Source organism: Somniosus microcephalus, chromosome 13 (assembly GCF_052327205.1).
Source record: "Somniosus microcephalus isolate GS21.2 chromosome 13, FLI_Smic_1.0, whole genome shotgun sequence".
NCBI classification, from domain to species: domain Eukaryota; kingdom Metazoa; phylum Chordata; class Chondrichthyes; order Squaliformes; family Somniosidae; genus Somniosus; species Somniosus microcephalus.
This window is the reverse complement of record NC_140999.1, coordinates 196783703-196803335: the sequence shown is the minus strand read 5'-3', so window position 1 is coordinate 196803335 and position 19633 is coordinate 196783703. Positions and strand designations below refer to the sequence as shown.

Genomic DNA, 19633 nt, shown 5'->3' with positions numbered 1-19633 from the left:
CCAGCCCAAAGATTTGAGCAGAAATTCCAGGCTTGCATTTCTATAGCGCCTTTCACAACCACCAGACGTCCCAAAGCGCTTTACAGCCAATGAAGTACTTCTTTTTTGAAGTGTAGTCACTGTTGTAATGTAGGAAACATGGCAACCAACGTGCACACAGCAAGATCCCACAAACGGCAACGTGAGAATAACCAGAGAATCTGTTTTAGTCATGTTGGTTGAGGATAAATATTGGCCGGGACACCGGGGAGAACTCCCCCCCCCCCGGCTCTCCGAAATAGCGCCACGGGATCTTTTACGTCCACCTAAGGGGGCAGACGGGGCCTCGGTTTAACGTCTCATCCGAAAGACTGCCCCTCCGACAGTGCAGCGCTCCCTCAGTACTGCCCCTCCGACAGTGCGGCGCTCCCTCGGTACTGCCCCTCCGACAGTGCGGCGCTCCCTCGGTACTGCCCCTCTGACAGTGCGGCGCTCCCTCAGTACTGCCCCTCCGACAGTGCGGCGCTCCCTCAGTACTGCCCCTCCGACAGTGCGGCGCTCACTCAGTACTGCCCCTCTGACAGTGCGGCGCTCCCTCAGTACTGCCCCTCCGACAGTGCGGCGCTCCCTCAGTACAGCCCCTCTGACAGTGCAGCGCTCCCTCAGTACTGCCCTCCCACAGTGCGGCCCTCCCACAGTGCGGCGCTCCCTCAGTACTGCCCCTCCGACAGTGCGGCGCTCCCTCAGTACTGACCCTCCGACAGTGCGGCGCTCCCTCAGTACTGCCCCTCCGACAGTGCGGCGCTCCCTCAGTACTGACCCTCCGACAGTGCGGCGCTCCCTCAGTACTGCCCCTCCGACAGTGCAGCGCTCCCTCAGTACTGACCCTCCGACAATGCGGCGCTCCCTCAGTACTGCCCCTCCGACAGTGCAGCACTCCCTCAGCCTGGATTTTTGTGCTCAAGTCTCTCGAGTGGGAATTGAACCCACAACCTTCTGACTCCGAGGCGAGGGTGTTGCCCACTGAGTCACTGCCGATTCTTATTGACACTGACACTGGGGAGATAAACTCTCTGGAGTGGCAGGAAGTGGAGGATCCACAATTATTTCTCGGGCATGGCGGCTGCATCACAAAGATGCAAAGGGTCGGTTTCGGTCTTGAAGGAAGGTAACTCTGAGTGGAGGAGTACATGAGGTCGAAAGGGCCAAATTCGGCCATGACTGGAGGACAAGGGACTGATGCGAGGAAGTTCTTCTCGGGAGTGACCGACACAATGAAGAGACGACAGGAAGCAAAACCCCGAGAATTATTCTGGAAAACCGGGAATGTGGAGATGGATGTAGGGAGGCAGGGCCTGTAGGTTTGTTCTGGGTGAATAACCTATGTCAGACTGAACATTGAGTTCTTATCATTGAGTGATTGAAGCAGAGACAACATTGTATAATGGGTTAGATAGGAGGCTGATGGAAAGGGGCTAAGGCGATATGGGAACAGAGTGGTCACGTGGGATTGGAATGCTGGTCCCGTGGAGGGTGAACACGGACTGGTGGGGCCGAGTGGCCTGTTTCTAGGTTGTTATTTCTCAGTGAAGCTCTGTAATTGTGAAGGCACCGGGACATTCCTGGTGTGACGATCAGGGGCCTGGCGTTGCGAGAGTCGGGCTGCTGCCCTGTGCAGGCGGCCCGAGCCTGGCGAGAGAACGGCGGCGTTCCATTGCTGGACACCCCAGCTTGGTGTTCGGAAGCAGGCCGCGCTCACAGCGCCCGAGTGTGCTGTGCGCGCAGAAGCTGCTGGATGCCCCTGTGCTGGAATGTGGTTGTTACGGTAACGGATTAGGCTGCTGCAGGCCTTTTACAAGTGTCACACCATCCCGTGTACTCCCCACCCTGCACACACAGCCCAGAACCTTCAGTGCGAAAGCTTGGTTCCTTGTTCTAAAACCGCTCGGTCAGCAGTCAGCCACGTGAGGCTTGTTTACCCATCGGGCAGGGGCAGAGGGATCATGTGATTTTTCACATGGCCCTGCTCAAAAAACAGAACGAGAAATCCCAAATCTGATTTAACCGTCTGATTGCGAGACTTTACTTAATATTCAGACCAGTAACAATCCAACATAATTAGCCTGTCCAAGTTTTGCCTGTGTTAACGAGCTGCTGAATATGTGACGTGATTAAACCATCACTCCTCCTGATTTAAACTCCAATTCAGTTCAGAGGGCATTGCCTTGAGCCTCTCGGCCTCCTCGCACAATCTGGTTACAATATTTCCAATATTAACCCGGTTAATGAGTTGAATCTGTGCTTTATCAATAACACGTGATCATGGGGCAGTACTGAGGGAGCATCGCACTGTCGGAGGGGCAGTACTGAGGGAACGCCACACTGTCGGAGGGGCAGTACTGAGGGAGCGCCGCACTGTCGGAGGGGCAGTACTGAGGGAGCATCGCACTGTCGGAGGGGCAGTACTGAGGGAGCGCCGCACTGTCAGAGGGGCAGTACTGAGGGAACGCCACACTGTCGGAGGGGCAGTACTGAGGGAGCGCCGCACTGTCGGAGGGGCAGTACTGAGGGAACGCCACACTGTCGGAGGGGCAGTACTGAGGGAGCGCCGCACTGTCGGAGGGGCAGTACTGAGGGAGCGCCGCACTGTCGGAGGGGCAGTACTGAGGGAGCGCCGCACTGTCGGAGGGGCAGTACTGAGGGAGCGCTGCACTGTCGGAGGGGCAGTACTGAGGGGGTGCTGCACTGTCGGAGGGGCAGTACTGAGGGAGCGCTGCACTGTCGGAGGGGCAGTACTGAGGCAGCGCTGCACTGTCGGAGGTGCAGTACTGAGGGAGCGCCGCACTGTCGGAGGGGCAGTACTGTGGGAGCGCCGCACTGTCGGAGGGGCAGTACTGTGGGAGCGCCGCACTGTCGGAGGGGCAGTACTGAGGGGGTGCTGCACTGTCGGAGGGGCAGTACTGAGGGGGTGCTGCACTGTCGGAGGGGCAGTACTGAGGGAGCGCCGCACTGTCGGAGGGGCAGTACTGAGGGAGCGCCGCACTGTCGGAGGGGCAGTACTGTGGGAGCGCCGCACTGTCGGAGGGGCAGTACTGAGGGAGCGCCGCACTGTCGGAGGGGCAGTACTGAGGGAGCGCCGCACTGTCGGAGGGGCGGTGCTGAGAGAGCGCTGCACTGTCGGAGGGGCAGTACTGAGGGAGCGCCGCACTGTCGGAGGGGCGGTGCTGAGAGAGCGCCGCACTGTCGGAGGGGCAGTACTGAGGGAGCGCTGCACTGTCGGAGGGGCGGTACTGAGAGAGCGCTGCACTGTCGGAGGGGCCGTCCTTCAGATGAGACGTTAAACCGAGGTGCTGTCAGGTGGAGGTGAAAGATCCCACGGCGCTATTGGAAGAAGAGCAGGGGAGTTCTCGCTGGTGTCCTGACCGATGTTCCTCCCTTAACCAACATCACTGAAAGATGGGGTGCCTCTCTCGCTGGTGGGTTTTGTTTCTACAGTCACCGACAGTCACATCTTTCATCGTGCGGAAGCATTTTAAGACGTGACTCGGGGCAATGTGAAAGCAAGTCTTCTTTAACCAGCCCGTTAACCTGTTTAATTCACCGTTGATACTTGTCGAGGCTGCAAAATGCGCAGAGGGTCGGAGAGATTGTCGCCGCTCGTCTGAGAATCAACGAGGTCGCCAACTCTAGGTGGGCGTAATCCTGGAGGTCATCACATGACCTCCGACCGCCACACTCCCGCCATTGGTCACTTGACCCGTCCGTCCTCACAGTGCTCTGGCCCCTCGGCCAATCAGAAAGCGAGCAGGCTCTTTGTTACCCGATTGGGTGATTTGTGACTGTCGGTCATTGGCCCCTCCCCCCGATCACCAATATTTTTGTAACTAATAAACAAAAGTGTTTAAAAAGAAAATGAACAAATCCGCCATTTTTTTAAGGTGTGTGTCTGTGATTTGTCTCCTGGGTTTGCCCCCAGCCGTGTCCGGGAGATTAATCTTCCAATCCTGGAGACGAGGGCTGATGAACCTGCAGAGCCTCAGCAGCATCACACTGTGCCTCAGCACCCGTTACTGTCAACCCAGGAAAAGGAAAATTAAAGAAAGACTTGCATTTCTATAGCGCCTTTCACCAACTCAGGACGTCCCAAAGCGCTTCACTTTTTGAGGTGTAGTCACTGTTGTAATGAAGGAAACGCGGCAGCCAATTTGCGCACAGCAAGCTCCCACAAACAGCAATGTGATAATGACCAGATAATCTGTGTTAGTGATGTTGGTTGAGGGATAAATATTGGCCCCAGGACACCGGGGAGAACTCCCCTGCTCTTCTTCGAAATAGTGCCCGTGGGATCTTTAACATCCACCCGAGAGAGGAGACGGGGCCTCGGTTTAACGTCTCATCCGAAAGAAACGAGTTAAAATTCCAGGCTTTGATCCGATTCTTCACCCTGGAGGGTTCCTGTGGGGGCGAGGGTGACTGGGTTCCAGTCCGTGGTGTAGTTTTATTATAAAGGGAGCAGGATTTCGGAGAATGTGAAACTTTAAACACCAAAGTGTCCCCAGGGCCGCGGTCACCAGAGCGAGCGTTGAGGGGTGTGGATTCACCCCTCGCAGGATATCTGAGCTTAATCACAGGCAGACCGACAGAGTGTCTCACAACCTCACATCCTCTGTGGGGTAAAGGTCATGTGTCCGAACAATGTAATCTTACTCCAGTCCTTGCGTTTTCCTTTGTTGAGTGTGTTGCAATAGTAAGGAGTGTCGAGATAGACAGTGGTTAGTAACGGGGAAGGTATTTACTGCGAATGTGACAATATCCAGCACACTGAGAGATCCTCCCCTCACTGCTGACACTCTCCCCGCCTCCAGATACTCCAACCTGCCGTGTATCCTCGATCTTGCTCTGTACCTCCTCCCCACTGACCCACACTCAGTCAATGTTCCCCAATGACTTTAACTCGATCTCCTTGGCTGGATATTACCAGGGGTGCGTTACATGGGTGGCGGAAGGAAGACCCGGGGTTTTAACTCCACAACCTGTGCCTTCTGTCCCCGACAGGTTCCCCGCTCGGGGGCGGCGGGCGCGCGGGGGAAGCCCCCCTGCTCCCGGCCCACAAGCCGTGCTGTGACGGCGCGTACCGTCTCCCCGACGCTGCCGGGGTTCCCGAGGCCTGGGAAACTGGCCGGCCAGGGTTAACCCTGTAAAACAGGTTAAATCAGACGCTGCCAGCCTCGTTAAAATATTTAAATTACCAACCCCCCCCCCCCCCCCCCCCCGTCCCATCTCCATGAAACCTGGAAATGGGCGGGGCGGGGGTCAGGGTTCAGATTTTTAACATTAATATCTGACCCGAACCCAATCCTTACATTTTCCTGTGCTGAAGTTCAACCCCTGGTCCTTGTTTGTCCCTCCATGATGCCCTCGCCCCACTCTCTCGAACCCACTCCCGGATGCTCCATTCCTCCTCATCTTTCACCCCCTGGGCCCGACTCTCCGGAGTTCCCTCCCTAAACCCCTCCTCTCCACCTCTAAATACCCCTTGAACCAAACCTTCAGTTGCCCCTCCGATTCTCTCCCTGCCTTGGCTCAGCCTTGGGAGGGACGGGGGGGGGGGCGGGACGGGAAGAGGAGGGCGGGACGGGGGGGGGGGCGGGACGGGAAGAGGAGGGCGGGACGGGGGGGGCGGGACGGGAAGAGGAGGGCGGGACGGGGGGGCGGGACGGGAAGAGGAGGGCGGGACGGGGGGGCGGGACGGGAAGAGGAGGGCGGGACGGGGGGGCAGGACGGGAAGAGGAGGGCGGGACGGGGGGACGGGACGGGGGGGCGGGACGGGAAGAGGAGGGCGGGACGGGAAGAGGAGGGCGGGACGGGGGGGCGGGACGGGGGGACGGGAAGAGGAGGGCGGGACGGGAAGAGGAGGGCGGGACGGGGGGAGGAGGGCGGGACGGGGGGGAGGGCGGGACTAGGCGAGCGCGGGATGGGGAGGAAGTGATACGTTGTTAAACCGAGGCCCCGACTGTTTGTTCAGGTGAAGATTAAAGATCGCTCGGCAGTATTTGAAGATTAACAAAGTATTGTGTGGATCCTGCCCAACAAACAGATCAACTGTTGATTGCTCCCAGGGTTTGTGGGATGCTGTAAATCATCGTGCGACACACTTAGAAATAATTTGCCTATAAAAACAAGTATTGTTGTTATTTCCTGTGTGTTTCATGCTGCAGACGGCATGAATCGGTTGTGGTGGGTGGAGTTTAATAAATGCACAAAGGACAAAGTAGGTTGAAGTTTGTGAACGATCGCTGCACAGTCCGACTCCGCACAGTTGTGTAAGAGACACGAGGACGGCTGCTCTCCGCAGGGCCGAGCGACACTGGTCAGCTTACACTAACTGGGTAGATTAGTGGTAACCAGCTCCACTAGCAGGTTAAGTTAGTGATACCCAGCCCCACTAACTGGGAAGGTTAGTTGTACACACAGCTCTCACTGGGCAGTTGGTCAATATCATCCAGTTTATTCCACTTCAGAACAAAGCTGTGGAAGAAACACAAGGCACAAGAGGGACTCCGCCTCCCCTGACACAGCAACTCGACCAATACTTTAATCCAAATGATGAGTGTTCCTGAGACAACAGGATGAAATGCTTATTAAAAAGCTGAGTTGCTGGCTGATTGTGTACAGAGTCTGTCTGCTGTCTTACTGAGCCACACCAATCGGGGGACCTTGCCTCGATTCCTGGTCCCTGCCCAGTTAGCTGATACCAGCCGGGGCTAATATCCCCCTCCGTGCCTCCCAGGCTGGGGCCCGTGGTTTGCACTCAGTCACTTGCTGCAACCTATATGTGTGCAGACTAAGAGAGAATCAGACCAGGCTGTGTTGCTGCCATGGTCGAATTGCTCCAGCACTTGGGAGAGGTACTGAAGGGGGCGCGGGATGGTCAGTACCTGCGTGGGTTCGAGACTCACTCCAGAGGCGTCAGCCCAAAATCCAGGCTGACACTCCCAGGGCAGTACTGAGGGAGTGCCGCACTGTCGGAGGGGCAGTACTGAGGGAGCGCTGTACTGTCGGAGGGGCAGTACTGAGGGAGCGCCGCACTGTCGGAGGGGCAGTACTGAGGGAGCACTGCACTGTCGGAGGGGCAGTACTGAGGGAGCACTGCACTGTCGGAGGGGCAGTACTGAGGGAGTGTCGCACTGTCGGAGGGGCAGTACTGAGGGAGCACCGCACTGTCGGAGGGGCAGTACTGAGGGAGCACCGCACTGTCGGAGGGGCAGTACTGAGGGAGCGCCGCACTGTCGGAGGGGCAGTACTGAGTGAGCGCCGCACTGTCGGAGGGGCAGTACTGAGGGAGCACCGCACTGTCGGAGGGGCAGTACTGAGGGAGCGCCGCACTGTCGGAGGGGCAGTACTGAGGGAGCACCGCACTGTCGGAGGGGCAGTACTGAGGGAGCGCCGCACTGTCGGAGGGGCAGTACTGAGGGAGCGCCGCACTGTCGGAGGGGCAGTACTGAGGGAGCGCCGCACTGTCGGAGGGGCAGTACTGAGGGAGCGCCGCACTGTCGGAGGGGCAGTACTGAGGGAGCGCCGCACTGTCGGAGGGGCAGTACTGAGGGAGCGCCGCACTGTCGGAGGGGCAGTACTGAGGGAGCGCCGCACTGTCGGAGGGGCAGTACTGAGGGAGCGCCGCACTGTCGGAGGGGCAGTACTGAGGGAGCGCCGCACTGTCGGAGGGGCAGTACTGAGGGAGTGCCGCACTGTCGGAGGGGTCGTCTTTCAGATGAGACGTTAACCCGAGGCCCCGTCTGCTCTCAGGTGGGTGTAAAAGATCCCATGGCAATATTTAAAGAAGAGCGGGGGAGTTCTCCCCGGTGTCCTGGCCAATGCTTATAGCTCAACTAACATCACAAACAGATTATCACATTGCTGTTTGTGGGAGCTTGCTGTGCGCAAATTGGCTGCCACTTTTCCTACATTACAACAGTGACTACACTTCAGTTAGTACTGCATTGGCTGTGAAGCGCTCTGGGTTGTGCTGAGAATGTATAAATGCAAGTCTGTCTTTTCCGGGAAGGAAGGGAAAGAGAAGGAGAATAAATATGGGTGTGTTGGTGTTGAGGTGAGGCAGAGTGGGTGTTGTCCCTGCCCAGTCACTCTGTGTGTGTTGACACGGGTCTCTCATGTCTCTCTTGGATGCCAGCTGGACATGGACAAGATTTAAAGAGTGAAAGAAGTGTTGAATTCACCGAGCAGTTGATAGTTGAGTTGTTTTAACTTGCTGTGGTGGAGTGATTAATCCTCCTGTCACCCCCACACACCGAGTCCAAGGCCAGCAGACTCCTAGCTAAAGGCAGTGCGGGAAAACCAGGAGCCAGTCACCACCAGCTTCTCGTGGCACCCCTCAGAGAAAGGCTTTAGCAGAAGCCTGGGAGCAGAGTTTGTTGTCTCTGCCAGGCAGGGGGTGTGGGGATGGAAGAGGTAAAATACCAATCGAACGCAGGAACAGGAGGAGGCCATTCGGCCCCTCCAGCCTGTTCCACCATTCAGTGAGATCAGGGCTGATCTGTACCTCAGCCCCATTTACTTGCCTTTGCTCCGTATCCCTCGATAACCTCACCCAACAAAAATCTACCGATCAGTCTTGAAAGCTCCAATTGACCCACAGCCTCAACAGCCTTTTGGGGGAGAGCCCAGTCTGTGCAACCTGGCCTCATAAATTAACCTTTAGCCCCGGTTTCATTCCGGTGAATCTGCACCTGCTCCCCCCGAGGCCGATCTATCCTTCCTGAGGAGCGGGGCCCTGAACTGAACACAGTCACTCCAGGTGGGGTCTGACCAGAGCTCTGTACAGCTGCAGCATCGCTCCCTCCCCTTTGTCCTTCGGAACCCCTGTTGCCCTCATTGTGGCAAAGAAGCAGTGAATTGTTGATTTAATTGAGAGATAAATCGCATTCTGCGATGTGCTGCACTGTTGTGCAGATTCAGCCTTTGTTTTGTGTGGCTGAGGTCTGTGGCTCTCCACTGCCACCTGCTGCCTGACCCGCGTTGTACAGCACAAAGCAGAGGTGAGGCTTGGCACAAGGGCCGGACACTATTGCTCGCTACTAATCAGGGTCACTTCCTTCTTACACAACTAAAGCTGCTGATATTTGCACATCTTCGTCACCGGCTCAATTTACTGGTAATTGCACATCACAAGAATCCAGGTACCAGGGAGAAAACATAAGAAATAGGAGCAGGAATAGGCCACTTGGTCCCTCTCGCCTGCTCCGCCATTCAATAAGATCATGGCTGATCTTGGGCTCAAAGCTACTTCCCTGCCCGCTCCCCATAACCCTTCACTCCCTTATCTTGCAAAAATCTGTCTCTCTCCACCTTAAATGTATTTAATGACCCAGCCTCCACAGCTCTCTGGGCAGAGAATTCCACAGATTTACGACCCTCTGAGAGAAGAAATTCCTCCTCATCTCAGTTCTAAAAGGGCGACCCCTTTATTCTGAAACTATCCCCCGAGTTCTAGATTTCCCCACGAGGGGAAACATCCTCTCTGCATCTACCTTGTCGGCCCCCTCAGTATCTTATATGTTTCAATAAGATCACCTCTCATTCTTCTAAACTCCAATGAGTATAGGCCCAACCTGCTCAACCTTTCTTCATAAGTCAACCACCTCATCTCTGGAATTAACCTCGTGAATTGTCTCTGAACTGCCTCCAATGCAAGTATATCCTTCCTTAAATAAGGAGACCAAAACTGTACGCAGTACTCCAGGTGTGGTCTCACCAATACCCTGTACAGTTGTAGCAGGACTTCCCTGCTTTTATACTCCAACCCCTTTGAAATAAAGGCCAACATTCTATTTGCCTTTTTGATTACTTGCTGTACCTGAATGCTAACTTTTTGTGTTTCATGCACAAGGGCCCAGGTCCCTCTGAACTGTAGCATTTTGTAATCTCTCTCCGTTTGAATAATAGTTTGTTTTTTTATTTTTCCTGCCAAAGTGGATAACCTCGCACTTTCCCACATTATACACCATCTGCCAAATGTTTGCCCACTCACCTAGCCTGTCTATATCCCTTTGCAGATTCTGTGTGTCCTCTGCACAACTTGTTTTCCCACTCATCTTTGTATCATCTGCAAACTTGGCTACATTACACTCGATCCCTTCATCCAAGTCATTAATGTAGATTGTAAATAGTTGAGGCCCCAGCACCGATCCCTGTGGCACCCCACTAGTTACCGTTTGCCAACCGGAAAATGACCCATTTATCCCAACTCTCTGCTTTCTGTTAGTTAGCCAATTCTCTATCCATGCTAATATATTACCCCCAACTCCGTGAGCTCTTATCTTATGCAGTAACCTTTTATGTGGCACCTTATCGAATGCCTTCTGGAAATCCAAATACACCACATCCACTGGCCCACCTTTATCCACCCTGCTCGTTACATCCTCAAAGAACTCCAGCAAATTTGTTAAACATGATTTCCCTTTCATAAAACCATGCTGACTCTGCTTGACTATATTAGGATTTTCTAAATGCCCTGCTACTGCTTCCTTAATGAAGGGCTCCAGCATTTTCCCAATGACAGATGTTAGGCTAACTGGTCTATAGTTTCCTGCTTTCTGTCTCCTCCTTTCTTAAATAGGGGTGTTACATTTGCGGTTTTCCAATCCGCTGGGACCTCTCCAGAGTCCAGGGAATTTTGGTATATTGCAACCAATGCATCCACTATCTCTGCAGCCACTTCTTTTAAGACCCTGGGATGCAGGCCATCTGGTCCAGGGGACTTGTTGTCTTTTAGTCCCATTATTTTACCGAGTGATAGTGATTGTCTTTAGTTCCCCACTCCCTGTGGTCCCTTGATTATCCATTATTGGGGCGTTGTTAGTGTCTTTTACTGTGAAGACAGATACAAAAGACACTTCCTTCCCCTCCCCTCGCCCTACAGTAACTGAAACATGGCAAGTATTGATCCAGCGAATGGGATTCGAGCGTGCTGCCCTGTGAATCTGATTACTTCACCTCGTTGTATCACTGCAGGCTGGGTACAGTCTCAATACCTCTCCCAAACCCTTAACCTCTGTGTATAAATCTCAACAGCGCGGGGCTATTCGACTCTGGGGGCACCACACCCGAGACCTGATCCTGACCCAATATCCTGGTGTGCGCTTTCCAACCAGAGTCACTGGGTAGTGGGGAGGAGGGGAGACGCCTTCCCCCGGCTGATTCCCCACTCACCCCTCCTAACTCAGCACCTGCCGCGGATCAGACCCCGGACCCTTCGTGCTGTCTGGCTCAGGGCAGCTCCAGGCATTGCATCCCCCACCCCCGGGCTGCAGGAGGATCGAAGCCCCTCTCGTTTCCCCAGCCCGTGCTGTGCTGCCTTCCTGTAGGTGCCGGGGCAGCTCTCCCCACCGAGAGCAGAGACTGGGAACCCTGAGGTGTGATCGACGGAGCTTCCCATCCCAGCTCCTGTTGCTCCCTGTTCTCTAACTCGACAGAGGCCCAGGAGCCGGTCCCATCAAACATTTTTTAAATGGTGTGTTCGGTGAATTCTGTGTCCTTCTGCCCATGAGTGGTTAATACCCATCACCAATGTTCCCTCTAAGCTGCTCTGCCATGCGGTAATGGGAAGGGTCCCGCGCGGGCTGCTCACCGGCTTCTCCACTGTAAATACCGCGGAAATCTAACGGGCCCTCGCACTAAAAGAAACGGACCGCGCAGAGCAGAGTGCGGCCCCCGGGGAACAGTGCCCATCACTGCTGGCTGTAACCTCCCCTGTGGCGGAGGGACATCTTATCAGAAGCTCTTCAGACAATGACTTACTTTCCAGCCGCGTCTGCTGTTCTACAACAAAGTTGCACAATTATCACCGGAATGGACGGCCAGTGAGTCTGTTCTTTGGGTGGTGTTGATTGAGGGAGAGGTGCTGGCCACGATCTCGGGAGAAATCCTGCTGTTCTTCCAACATGGCCGTGGGAGCTTTAACATCCCCAGCTGGGCCTGCAGCTGGAACCTCAGTTAAATATTTCATCCAAAGATCGGCAGCTCAATATTGGACTGAAAGTGTCGGCCTAGATTATTTGTCTCCTCATTCTTGGGATGTGGGCGTCGCTGGCGAGGCCGGTGTTTATTGACCATCCCTAGTTGGCCCTCGAGAAGGTGGTGGTGAGCCGCCTTCAACCGCTGCAGTCCGTGTGGTGAAGGTGCTCCCACAGCGCTGTTACAAAGTACAGTAAACGCTTTTGTATCCGGCACCGACAGGACCGGGATGGTGCCGGTTGATCAAAAATTCTGGATAAGAGAGGTAGGCAATTTTTAACACAAAAAAAAATAAAACCCACTGACTAATTCGGCCACCGCGGGAAACTCGGACTCGGAAAAACGAAAAATGGATGGATTCGGCAAGATTACCAGCTATCTATTTTGCCAGTTATTAAAGAATTCTGGTTGATTAGGTGCCGTTTAAACGAGAGTTTACTGTATAACAGAGTATTTACAGGCCAGAAACAGGCCATTCGGCTCCGTGCCGGTGTTTATGCTCCACACGAGCCTCCTTCCACCCTCTTCATCTCACCCCATCACCATATCCTTCTATTCCTTTCTCCCTCGTGTGTTTATCCAGCCTCCCCTTAAATGTATCTCTGCTATTCACCTCGACCACTCCCTGTGGTAGCGAGTTCCACATTCTCACCACTCTCTGGGTGAAGAAGTTTCTCCTGAATTCCCGATTGGATTTATTACTGACTGTCTTATATTGATGGCCCCTAGTTCTGGTCTCCCTCACAAGTAGAAACATCTTCTCTACGTCTACCCTGTCAAATCCTTTCACAATCTTGACGATCTCTATCAGGTCGCCCCTCAGCCTTCTCTAGAGAAAGGAGCCCCAGCCTGTTCAGTCTTTCCTGATAGTTGTGACCTCTCAGTTCTGGTATCCTCCCAGTCAATCTTTTTTTGCACCTTCTCCAGTGCCTCTGTATACTTTTTATAATATGGAGACCGGGTTAGGTCGGGCGATCCAGGATTTTGACCCAGATTATTAGATAATGACCTCGAGCCCATGACCTTCTGACCCAGAGGCGAGCGTGCTACTAACAGAGTCACACTGACTGAGGGTGAGGGTGCGATCGTCCTGCCGGTGGTTTGTCTTGCTTTATCCGCACCCAGCGGCTCCTGTGTTTCACTCCGCTAGCTACGGTGCGCACCCGGGGAGAGCGTGGCGCTGATGGTTTCTCGTGCTGTGTTACAGGGAAGGAGGATGTGCGGGTGCAGTTGGACACTGCTTTGCAGGACGTCAATGATAAGTACATGCTGCTGGAGGACACTGAGAAACAGGCTGTGTGCCGAGCTCTGATCGAGGAGCGCAGTCGGTTCTGCACCTTCGTCACCCTCCTGCGACCTGTCCTGGTAAGTCAGTCACCGGGGGTTTGTGGGTGTGGGCGGGAGCGACAATCGTCAGGCTGTGCTCAGTGAGGGGCCGTGTTTGTGTATTTCACCCTCCCAGCTCCGCCGTGGCAAGGCTGAGATCAGGCAGTAATCTGGGTGTAAATCTGTAACACGTGCTGCACAGGAGGCCCATTCAGCCCCTCGAGCCTGTTACACAGGAACAGGAGGAGGCCATTCAGCCCCTCCAGCCTGTTACACAGGAACAGGAGGAGGCCATTCAGCCCCTCGAGCCTGTTACACAGGAACAGGAGGAGGCCCATTCAGCCCCCTCGAGCCTGTTACACAGGAACAGGAGGAGGCCATTCAGCCCCTCGAGCCTGTTAAACAGGAACAGGAGGAGGCCATTCAGCCCCTCGAGCCTGTTACACAGGAACAGGGGGAGGCCCATTCAGCCCCTCGAGCCTGTTACACAGGAACAGGAGGAGGCCATTCAGCCCCTCCAGCCTGTTACACAGTAATAGGAGGAGGCCATTCAGCCCCTCGAGCCTGTTACACAGGAACAGGAGGAGGCCATTCAGCCCCTCCAGCCTGTTACACAGGAACAGGAGGAGGCCATTCAGCCCCTCCAGCCTGTTACACAGTAATAGGAGGAGGCCATTCAGCCCCTCGAGCCTGTTACACAGGAACAGGAGGAGGCCATTCAGCCCCTCGAGCCTGTTACTCAGGAACAGGAGGAGGCCATTCAGCCCCTCGAGCCTGTTACACAGGAACAGGAGGAGGTCCATTCAGCCCCTCGAGCCTGTTACACAGGAACAGGAGGAGGTCCATTCAGCCCCTCGAGCCTGTTACACAGGAACAGGAGGAGGCCATTCAGCCCCTCGAGCCTGTTACACAGGAACAGGAGGAGGCCATTCAGCCCCTCCAGCCTGTTCTGCCATTCTATCAGATCATGGCTGATCTGTATCTTAACTCCATTGACCCACCTTTGCTCCGTATCCCTCGATACCCTCACCCAACAACAATCTATCGACTTCAGCCTCGAAATTTCCAATTGACCCCCAGCCTCAACAGCATTTTGGGGGGAGAGAGTTCCAGATTTCCACCACCCTTTGTGTGAAGAAGTGCTTCCTGACATCACCCCTGAACGGCCTGGCTCTAATTTTAAGATTATGCCCCCTTGTTCACCCCTTAATCTTCTAAACTCGAGGGAACACAAGCCGAGTCTGAAGTGAAGGTCAGATCCCAAAGTGCCGACACTCCTGCACTTTACCACCTAACCTGCTGCTAATTCCAGTCACAGTCTGTCCCCTTGTGATGTAAAGGGACTGTGTGCTTCCTGTGAAATATTCTCCCAATTTAAAAGAATGATTTAAACCTCATGGAAATATCAATTGGGCTATTTTTTTAAATGTCCTTTCCTCTTCCTCGCACCCACCAAACCACAGGGTGAGGAGATTGGAATGCTCGGCGAGGTTACGCACTTACAGACTATTCTAGAAGACCTGACGAACCTGACTGCCGACCCCCAGAAGCTGCCTCCAGCCAGTGAACAGGTGAGCGGCTCTTGGATCCTCGGAATGATCGGGATTCAAGCTGTTTCAACATCTTTCTCCCCTCCAGCAGCACTGATCTCGTTTTAGGGTCTGGACCAACTGGCCAATAGTCACTGAGAGCCTTGCTGCTTGACCGCAAGGGCATCGCACTCGACTGTCCACACCTCTGCGAGAATCACGTTCTATTGATCGAAGGTGGGAGCCCTCGCTGATCCCCCACCCCCCGATCGAGCAGCCTTAGTGCAGCACGGGCCGAAATGGGTGAACTCGGGACAGACCGTGATTGAACCCAGGAGCTGCTCTATTGGGATCGTTAATCAATGAATAAACTCACTCAATCCCAGGCGTGAAGGTTCTCTACTGGACGCGGCACTGATGGTTTGAACAACAATCAATCACAACGTGTATTTATATAGCGCCTTTAATGTAGTAAAACGTCCCACGGCGCTGCACAGGAGTATTAAAAGACAAAAGATTTGACACCGAGCCACATAAGGAGAAATTAGGGCAGGTGACCAAAAGCTTGGTCAAAGAGGCAGGTTTTAAAGAGCGTCGTAAAGGAGGAGAGAGAGGTAGCGAGGCGGAGAGGTTTAGGCAGGGAATTCCAGAGCTTAGGGCCTCGGCAACAGAAGGCACGGCCACCAATGGTTGAGCGATTATAATCAGGATTATAGACAGGAACTGTCTGTGTGGAGTTTGCACATTCTCCCCGTGTTTGCGTGGGTTTCCTCCGGGTGCTCCGGTTTCCTCCCACAGTCCAAAGATGTGCAGGTTAGGTTGATTGGCCATGATAAAAATTGACCCTTCGTGTTAGGGGGGATTAAATATGTGGGGTTACGGGGATAGGGCTTGGGTGGGATGGCTGTCGGTGTAGGGACCGGGTGCTAGGGTTTGGATGATCAGCCATGATCTCGTTGAATGGCGGAGCAGGCTCGAAGGGCCGAATGGCCTACTCCTGCTCCTATCTTCCATGTTTCTATGAATGCTCAAGAGGACAGAATTAGAGGAGCGCAAATATCTCGGGGGGTTGTGGGGCTGGAGGAGATTACAGAGATAGGGAGGGGCGAAGCCATGGAGGGATTTGAAAACAGGGATGAGAATTTTAACGCCAGAGATTTAAAACAGAAACTTGTATTTGTGTCAGTGCCTGGTGACTGCGGTGCTGCCGGGGTCCTGTTACTGTTAATAATCCAGGGACGTGAGTTCAAACCCCACCCGGGCAGTTTTGGAATTTGAACTCATTTCACAAATCTGGAAATAAAAATCTGGGATCAGTAAAAGTGACCGTGAAGCTGTCGGATTGTCGTAAAAACCCAACGGGTTCACTGACGTCCTTTAGGGAGGAAACCCGTCGTCCTTCCCCGGTCTGGGCCTATAGGTGACTCCAGTCCCACACCAACGTGATTGACTCTGAACTGCCGTGGCCGAGCGAGACACTCAGTTGGTTCAAGAAGGCCCACCAGGGCCAGTGGGGATGGGCAATAACTGTCGGCCTTGGCAGGAACCCCCCCCCCCCCCCCCCCCCCCCCCCCCCGAGAATTAATCTTTGTAAATTGAGATCAATTAGAGTTGAATTGCTGCTGCTGAGGGAAGAAATCCGCGGGTAAATTTCTGGCTGCAGATATGAGGGAACGAGACTGAAGGAACGAGTGTTTTTTTACTTGTTTGTTGAAGTGTAGCGGAACCTTTATTTAGCTCGATCAGAAAGAGGGACGACTAGTTTGAAACACACCAGGCAGATTGCGCGCCTGATTTTAATTTTAAAGTCGCATTTATTTATGCGCGAATGCTCTAATGATCAGTTTATCCATTGCCCTTCCCATCGTTCCATCCGGTGGGAGATTGACTCCGTTTCCTGCAGCTTGTACGACCGGCCGCGGTTTCTGACTCTCTGCGTTGTGTTCTCTTCCCTCGGCAGGTGATCTTGGATTTGAAGGTGACGGACGATTACAACTACACGTATCACACGCCCCCCTCCTCCCCCAGCAGCTCTCTGTCCCGAAGGGGGACTATAAGCAGGTGGGCAGGCTGCCGTGCTCTCTCAGTATTCCCCTGTGTTATCGGTTCAGTCTTGCGCTGCCCTGTACTCTGCCCGTTGATACGCTGTCCTCGCCCAGCATCCAAACTGTGTTCACATCGAGACTCATTCTCACCACCTTCAATTCATGAAATTCATTACCTGCCTCTGACTTTTAAAGCCAAGCTTGGCTTCGGCTAAACCACTCCTTGTTTTAACTGCTCTTTTCCTGCTATCTCTGGGGTTGACCTTTACCCGTCTCTCGGCCCTGTGTACTCATCCTTCAACCTCATATATTTTTTATAGAAACAGTTCTGGTCTCCAGATTATAAAAAGAATGTAGAGGCCCTGGAAAAGGTGCAAAAAACATTCACAAGGATGATACCAGAACTGAGAGGTTTTAACTATCGGGAAAGATTGAACAGGCTGGGACTCGTTACTCTAGAAAAGAGAAGGCTGAGGGGTGAGCTGATCGAGGTCTTTAAAATATGAAAGGATTTGATAGGGTAGATGTAGAGAAAATGTTTCCACTTGTGGAGGGATCTAAAACTAGGGGCCATAAATGTAAGATAGTCACTAATAAATCCAATAGGGAATTCAGGAGAAACTTTTTTTACCCAGAGAGTGGTGAGAATGTGGAACTCGCTGCCACAGGGAGTGGTTGAGGCGAATAGCAGAGATACATTTAAGGGGAGGCTGGATAAACACATGAGGGAGAAAGGAATAGAAGGATATGGTGATGGGGTGAGATGGAGAGGGTGGGAGGAGGCTGGTGTTGATGGGGTGAGATGGAGAGGGTGGGAGGAGGCTCGTGTGGAGCACAAACACTGCACGGAGCAGTGGGGCCGAATGGCCTGTTTCTGGGCAGTAAATACTGTGTGAAACATACAGAAAAGGCTTCAGTAAAGGGTTGGGCTGATGGCGTGGTTAATAAAGGCCGAGTGTGTGGTGTGATACTCGGCTATTGGGGCCAGTGAGGAGCTGGGATCTGCGCAGGGCTGGCGATTATTGCATCAGCAGGATGAAGGGATTTGAGGACAGAGCCGGAGTTTGAAGTGAGCGAGTGAGCAGGACCTGAGCGGGAATGTTCGGACATCACAAACGTACAAATGGTGTAAAAGAAAACTGACAGCTTCTCCCCTCCGATCCCCACAGCAGTTCCCAGTACCTACCAGCTGCGGGAAGACATCCCAGCATCCCCTCCTTCGAGACCGCCTCTCCATCGATGGAAACGCTTCATATACGACCTCCGTCTGTCTCGACAACTGACTGCAGCAGCCAGGTAAGGATGGAATCTGGCTCCGTGCCAGCTCACTGTTACTGTCTTTGCTGCTGTCTCGGTGTCGCTGTGCACTGCTGTAGGATTGGTCAAACCACCAAGACCTCTGCTCCATTGCAGTCTGGAGGGTCAATTCTGCATCAGACCCCCAAAATCATCCACTGGGACAGTGGAACCCCGATTATGTGCCGGGAGTTTTGCTGGGTTTCGGGGCCTTGGGCTGAGACCCACAGTGAGGCAGTTGGAGAGATTTTCCATCGGGGGGAGGAGAGGGGCCGCCTCCTGCCGGATTATTCAGCTTGTCCTGTAGCTCAGGAAGGTGTGGATCCAGTCGCTGCATCATTCTGAATTTTGTCCCTAATTCTCTCCCCTCCGCCTGGACGCTCTCTGGACAGGACTACCTCCGGCACCCCGTTCTACACGTGTGAGGAGTGTGGGTAGGCTGTTAGGCCACGGGGGAAGCGCTGCAGCCACACACGGTCCTGTCCTCACTCCACCTTTAGGTGAGCGCACCTCGCCAGCAGTCACTGCACCGCGATCAGGAGTTCCAACCCCAACAGATGTGACGTCCGCCTTGATCACCTGCTGGTGTTCACTGTAACCAGTGAAATACCGTATCCTTAAAGAGCAGGGGAAACATACACTCTACAAACAACTTGCATTTACATAGCGCCACAGCGTAATCGGACAAAAATTGACATTGACCCACATGAGATATTAGCTCGGGGTCAAAGAGGTCGGTTTTAAGGAGCGACTTAAAGGAGGAGAGGGAGGCGGCGAGGTTTAGGGAGGGAATTCCGGAGCTTAGGGCCCAGGCGGCTGAAGGCACGGCCGCCAATGGTGGAGCGATGGTAATTGGGGATGCTCAAGAGGCCAGAATTGGAGGAACGTGTGTAAAAAATCAAACCTACTCGTCCCTTACTGTACCCGGATGTGTACTGGTCACAAACCAACTTACAATCCATACATACGCCTGGAATTTACACCAGCCATCCGTTATTCCACATCGTGTTGGAGATAATTGTACCTGCAGGTTGATCCTTTAGTTTAATTCCCCTCCTGTCCTGTGACTCTCACTGTTCTATTTCTTTAAAGTCATTGGGAGAAGGAGGGTGGTGGGGGCCTGGAACTCACTGCCTGAAAGGGTGGTCGAGGCAGAAACCCTCATCACATTTACAAAGTACTTGGATATGCGCTCGAAGTGCCGTAACCTACAGGGCTACGGACCAAGAGCTGGAAAGTGGGATTAGGCTGGATCGCTCTTTGTCGGCCAGCACGGGCACGATGGGCCGAATTGCCTCCTTCTGTGCCGTAAATTTCTCTGATTCTATGTGACGGTGTCTACAGACTGACCACCTCTGCTTAGACCCAATTCTATACTCACTCAGTGTCCACTCTCCCGAAAGGGTAACTGATGAGCAATGAGGC

At 53.8% G+C, this 19633-nt stretch overlaps 1 protein-coding gene across 1 annotated transcript in view; it reads left to right on the top strand.

Moving 5' to 3' along the window:
• Positions 1-19633, top strand: part of mtss1 (MTSS I-BAR domain containing 1) — a 122254-nt gene that overhangs the window by 82806 nt on the left and 19815 nt on the right. The window contains 4 exon segments of the mRNA XM_086005953.1: positions 13220-13377; positions 14802-14909; positions 16828-16928; positions 18082-18208. Of these exon segments, the coding sequence (XP_085862079.1) occupies positions 13220-13377; positions 14802-14909; positions 16828-16928; positions 18082-18208 (494 nt within the window).